The sequence below is a fragment of the Bos indicus genome, unplaced genomic scaffold, assembly GCF_029378745.1.
Source record: "Bos indicus isolate NIAB-ARS_2022 breed Sahiwal x Tharparkar unplaced genomic scaffold, NIAB-ARS_B.indTharparkar_mat_pri_1.0 scaffold_55, whole genome shotgun sequence".
NCBI classification, from domain to species: Eukaryota; Metazoa; Chordata; class Mammalia; order Artiodactyla; family Bovidae; genus Bos; species Bos indicus.
The window spans coordinates 448,102-453,872 of NW_027223720.1; the positions used below are offsets into that span (position 1 = coordinate 448,102).

At 46.4% G+C, this 5,771-nt stretch overlaps 1 protein-coding gene across 1 annotated transcript; it reads right to left on the minus strand.

Annotated features, from left to right (window-relative positions):
- Nucleotides 1-4,377: 4,377 nt before the first annotated feature.
- On the minus strand, nt 4,378-5,761 carry LOC139181996 (melanoma-associated antigen B4-like). The gene has a single exon (XM_070785472.1). It carries the CDS (start codon nt 5,715-5,717, stop codon nt 5,058-5,060), a length of 660 nt encoding a protein of 219 aa, XP_070641573.1. The 5' UTR covers nt 5,718-5,761; the 3' UTR covers nt 4,378-5,057.
- Nucleotides 5,762-5,771: the final 10 nt, after the last annotated feature.

A 5,771-nucleotide genomic window follows, 5' to 3' on the forward strand; every position in this document is an offset into this window, starting at 1 on the left:
AAATGTGGTAACCTGGCCGTCTGTCCTTTAGCCAGACTTCTCAGGCAATCTCTGTTCTAATAAATAAATTTTATATTTTAGATCTAATAGATATTTTCTATACAAAAAAAAAATGCTTATGTGATGATTGTTTTGTGAGTCCTTGATCTTTAAGCTTATTTGAAACCTCATATGTATGCATAAATGATCTTATTGCCAGCAAATATTATCTCTTTTTTCCTCTCTTCATATGTCACATTTGTTTTGGCATTATTATTATTAATAATAAACATTGCTCTGGCTATGTATTACAATGTAATAGTTTGACCTCAGAGTCTTTCTTCTTATTGCTTCCAATACATTTCACAGTAATGAGAATAAGAAGGGAATTAAGGGTACAAGGTCAGCTCAGGCTTGCAGGAGTGAGAGGGTGAGCTTTAGACTAACTCAGATCAAGGGCCTATGTCACTTACCAGCCATGGAAAAGTTTGTCACATTATTAAACTGAGAGAGCCTCGGGCTCTTTAACTGTGAAGGGAGTTTGACAAGCCCTGTCTGGAAAGACTGGTGGCATGTGGTGGTAACTGTAAAGCATCTGTCACAGGGCCTGGCAGGCACCATATCCCTCCCTTCTCATGACTGGTGCCTGCACTTTCCAACAAAGATCTGACCTCCCTTAGGGCTGATATCGAGCTTCCCTGGTGGCTCAGCAGTAAAGGATCCGCCTGAGATACAGGAGCTGCAGGAGACACAGACTCAGTCTCTGGGTCAGAAAGATCCCCTGGAGGAGGAAATGGCAACCCAGCCTAGAATTCTTCCTTGGAATATCCCATGGACAAAGGAGCCTGGCAGGGTACAGTCCATGGAGTCACAAGAGAGTGAGACATGACTTAGCAATTCAACAAGAAGAAGAAGAAGGCCTGGTATAAAGAAGTGAGGGAGAGCCTTGCCTGACAGTCTTCTCCTGAGCTTTCTAGAACTGACATCAAAGGGGAGGGCAGGACTCTCCTTTGTACCCTCTATTCAGGGATGAGAAGACCCCTCAGTCTCCACTCGAGCTTCACAATTTGACTTCTGGTGGGGCCTGGGGAATGCCCTCCTTCTTGACCTGAGGCCTATCTCCTCATAGTAAGACCAATACCTCCCTGTGAGCCTGGAGGAGGAAATCAGAGTGGCCTTATCTAGCCACCCCTCCCCATAGTCTCACAAGAATGAAAGCTGTGGCAAGCTCCTTGAGGATGACAGGTGGTTCCTCTCAGGGTCCCAAATTTGACTCTCAGCCAAGCCCAAGACTCCCCCCTCTGTTGACATGGGACCACCACCATCAGACCAAAATCCTAACTTTCCTGCTACTCTTCGGTCAGAGCTGAAGGGCCCCTTGGCCTGACAACTCTACCTGTGGCCTTCTAGCCTGACAGTAGGGAAGATTCTCTGTGGCCATCCTGGTATGTATGTTTAGACAGTTTTACCATCCTCACTCTGATTTGGAAATAACCTGGAAATATTCACAAACTGGAAATATTCCCTGACTTGCCTTAAAGCTTCTCCCATCAGGCCCCCAATTCCGAGACCCCCAAGGAAGAATTGGAGTTTGCCTCATCGGGCCACAACAGGCTGTGGTCTTCCGAGGCTAACAGTAGTGGAAGCAATGTGTTCTGCCCCCATTGTTTTGAGATGGATGGTCTTTTCAGTCATCAGGGTCCTTACCCTCTGGTACAAACTGGAAATCATCCTTCTGCTGACCTGTGGTCGCTCTGTTTGATCAGGATGAGATTCCTTACCTCCATGTGATCCTCTGGGAGGAAGTGAGTAGGACTCACCATGTCACCAGGCCTAAGTGGCACAGTCTAAGACCTAACAGGGACAGTGCCCTCCGTGGCCCCCTTCTTTCTGAGAGGGATCCTTCATTGTCAGTCAGTGCCATCAATTGAACACTATTAGGAACTGGGTACCCTACATCAGCTAAATGAGGCCTCCCCATTAGCCCAAGGACTTTAAGGCCCTGAAGCCATTCACCTTCAGAAAATAAGGGATAAACTTAGTCTGAAAGCCCTGCCTGTTCCCTCCCAGGGCCCATTACATTTGCAGGACTTTCTAAGAATTTATTGTAATGGGCTAGTTGCCTGCCGCACTCCTCACACAAGAGTGTGCCACTGTCATACCTGGGATTTCCACTCTCTGATGAACAGCCCGCCTATAAACCAAGGTCCTCATCTCCTTGACACCAACCAGGCAGAAGTCACGGGGCCCTTGAGCTGGCCAGCACTTACCTATGCCTCCCAGGGCTAACTGGAGAAGATGAGCTAAGTGTAGTCCTGTTGGCTGTGAGTTGAGGGGCTTCCATATCCACACCCTGGGTCTTCACTTTGACTCTGCACCCTTCCTGGGGCTCTATTCTCTGCTGATCTGAGGCTGAGGGCTCTGCTGATTTCCAAAATCCCTACCTTCCCGGGACCTGAGTTGAAAGTGTTAACTACAGCAGCCCGGATTGTTCTGGACTTCGTATACTTGCCAATAAGGACAAGTATATCTTTACAGGTTCCTACTATGGGGCTGTATCTTTCCATCACCCTCATTCAGGTTAATCACTGTCATTTCTGAGAGACTGATCCTCTCTCCTCTACCAACCTCAGAACTCTGCACCAAGACCAAGTTTCTTAGGTCTCTGAGAAGCCTGAAGAATAAGCGAGGCCATGCTTAGCCCAACAGTTCTGAGATCCCCTGTGACTGAGAGCAGTTGGGAGTGCTGTTCCAGTGACCAACCTCCATATTCTGGGGTGTTGCTCTCTTCAATCCTCCTACATGGGGCCCTCATCTTGCTTTCTGTGTCTTGGATTAAAGGCTTCTGGGGAAATTCCACATCTCTGCAAACCCTTGAACTGTGTTTGCTCTGCAATGCTATGGAGAATGAATGGGTCCCTGTCTCAGGAGTGATAGGAGATGGAGAAGCTACAGCCCAAGGCAGGAGTTCCAGGATAGGTGGTCATCCATCAGAGGAAAAAAGTACATAAATCTATCTCATCAGCCAGGGGAAGATTCTCATGTCATTTCTGTTCTGGTAGATTTACTTTCTACAGACAAGAGACTGTAAGCATGATATGGAGAGCCCTTGGTCTTCAGAGCTTATCTAACATGGCCAATGCACATGCTAATACTGTCACCGAATATCGTCTCTTTCATTTATCTATGAGTACTGAATAAGGGATATGCATTTCTGGTTAAATATATTTGGTATTCTTACTGCTCTGGCTACACATTCTGATGCAGTAGCTTGAGCACAAGGACATTCTTTTTTATCACCTAGGACAAATTTCAAAGTACTGAGAAAAACACTGAAATAAAAGTTACAGGGTGGGGACTTTCCTGGTGGTCCAGTGGCTAATATCTCAGGCTCCCAATGCAGGGGGCCCAGGTTCGATCCCTGGTCAGGGAAGTAGACCCCATGTGCTGCAACTAAGATCTAGCACAGCCAAATAAATAAATAAGAAAAAGGACAAGTGAGAAGTGAAAGTGAAGTTGCTCAGTCGTGTCCGACTCTTTGTGACCCCATGGGCTATAGCCTATCAGGCTCCTCTGTCCATGAGATTTTCCAGGCAAGAGTACTGGAGTGGGTTGCCATTTCCTTCTCCAGGGGATCTTCCCAACCCAGGGATCTAAATAGGGTCTCCTGCATTGCTGGCAGAGGCTTTTACCATCTGGACTTCCCTGGGCCATCAGGGAAGTCCAAAAGAGAGAATTACCATGTGAAAGTGAAAGTCACGTCCGACTCTGTGACCCCATGGACTGTACAGTCCATGGAGTCCATGGAATTCTCCAGGCCAGAATACTGGAGTGGGTAGCTTTTCCCTTCTCCAGGGGATCTTCCCAACCCAGGGATCAAACCCAGGTCTCCCACGTTGCAGGAGGAGTCTTTACCAGCTGAGCCACAAGGGAAATGAAATATCAAATGTTAAAAGTACTTGTTTAAAAGACAAGACAAGGGTATGTCTCAGGGTGAGGGGAGAAGAACAGTATGTACGCTACAGTAGTTTAGAGCAGTCTAGTCCTAGCTCTGTCATTTACCAGCCTTAAGTATTTTGGCACAAAACCAAACTCTAACTCTATGAGCCTTGGGCTCTCCACTGTGAAGTGAGTTTGATAAACCCTGCCTTGTCAGGTATTTATGGAAAGCATCTGTCACAGCACCTGTCTCTATTGAGAAATTAGGGGCAATCGCAGTTATTATGATGATCTTGACCTCAGATGTTACATCAGCTGGGTTTCTTTTCTTTTTTTGCATCTATCAGATGTCAGAAACTATGCAGCGTTCTAACCAAAAGAAAAAAAAAAATGACCCAACCTCCCCAATCAGCCAAAATTCTGCTTAGCAATGAAACCAAATTAATACATTCTCTCCACCCACTCTTTACCCTGCTTCTTTTTTGTTCTTCTTGAAGTAGAGAGTCTCTCAGCCTCTTCCATAGAATGACAGCTTCCCTGGAAACTATAATTGAATGGGCAGAAACTGGGAGTTTCTTTGACTAAACATCGCCAGTACAGGCATGAAAGACTTCTTAAAAGCAGATGCTCAATTAATGTTTGTGTAAAAGAAGAGCCACAAATAAATCATTTGCTTTAATTTATATTTTCAAACAATCTTGAAAACCATAAGCAGATCCAAGCATATATCTTTTATATTTACAAAAAGGGAGACTAAACAGAGAGTAAAGCAAACCAAAAATTGAAGAACTTTTGGCTATCTCTCTATGTATCTATGTTCTGAGCTTCTATTAGTGTGGTGTCTTTCACATTTCTAAGGATATTCTTATCCTAAAGTGATGTTATTCTCATCCGGGATCACAAAAGTGATATGAGGATTTCCAATATGCATTTCAAAAAACAAAATTGTTACTCATAAATTTCACAAACAGCAAGGTGTGTGGGACCCATTTTACTCAAATACTTCTATCATGAACCTAAATAAACTTTCTGTTGAAAAAACAAAGAACTGAAAACGAGGGGGGTGGGTGGAGAAATCACAGGAACACAGGTTGACAGGCTTTTCTGACCACAAAGTGAAGAACGGCCTTCAGACGACACTAGGGGCGAGATGAGTGGCTGGATGCGGCCCTAGCGTGGGCACTGGCCGAGGCAGAAGGGCCAGCACTGGCTGCAGCAGAAATGCCAGGCCTGGCTGAGGCAAGATACTCAGCCTGGGCTGCAGCAGAAGGGCCATCCCAGACCGAGGCAGACATGCCTGCAGTAACCCAGGCAGACATGCCAGCCATGCCCGAAGCAGAAGTGCCAGCCATGCCCGAGGCAGAAGTGCCAGCCATGCCCGAGGCAGAAGTGCCAACCCTGGCTGCAGCTCTGGCCCCGGTGCTCTCTACTTCCTGTCTGAAAGATTCCTCATACTGCGCCAGGCAGGCATCAGGGACTGTATCATTGACCTTGGCCAAAAACTCCAAGACTTTATTCTTGTTGGTTTCTGTAAGCGCTTTAGGACCCCAGAGGAACTCATAGCGAGGGGGATCGCTGCCAGGCACCTGGCGGTACTCCAGGTACTCTTCCCGCACCAGATCTTCTGTGATGAGCTTCCTGGTGTCTCCAAAGATGAAGTGCCTTCTTCCATCATAGATGCCCAGAATATTCAGGAACTTCCAGATGTGCTCCTCAGAGATACGGGGGCCATTCAGGTAGATGAAACTCAGCAGAGGCATTAGAAGACCATTCTTAGGCAGCCCCAAGTCACCTCTCATAGACTCACTGTCGCTGAAATCTAGGTTGCTCACCAGGGTATAGCAGTGACTGTT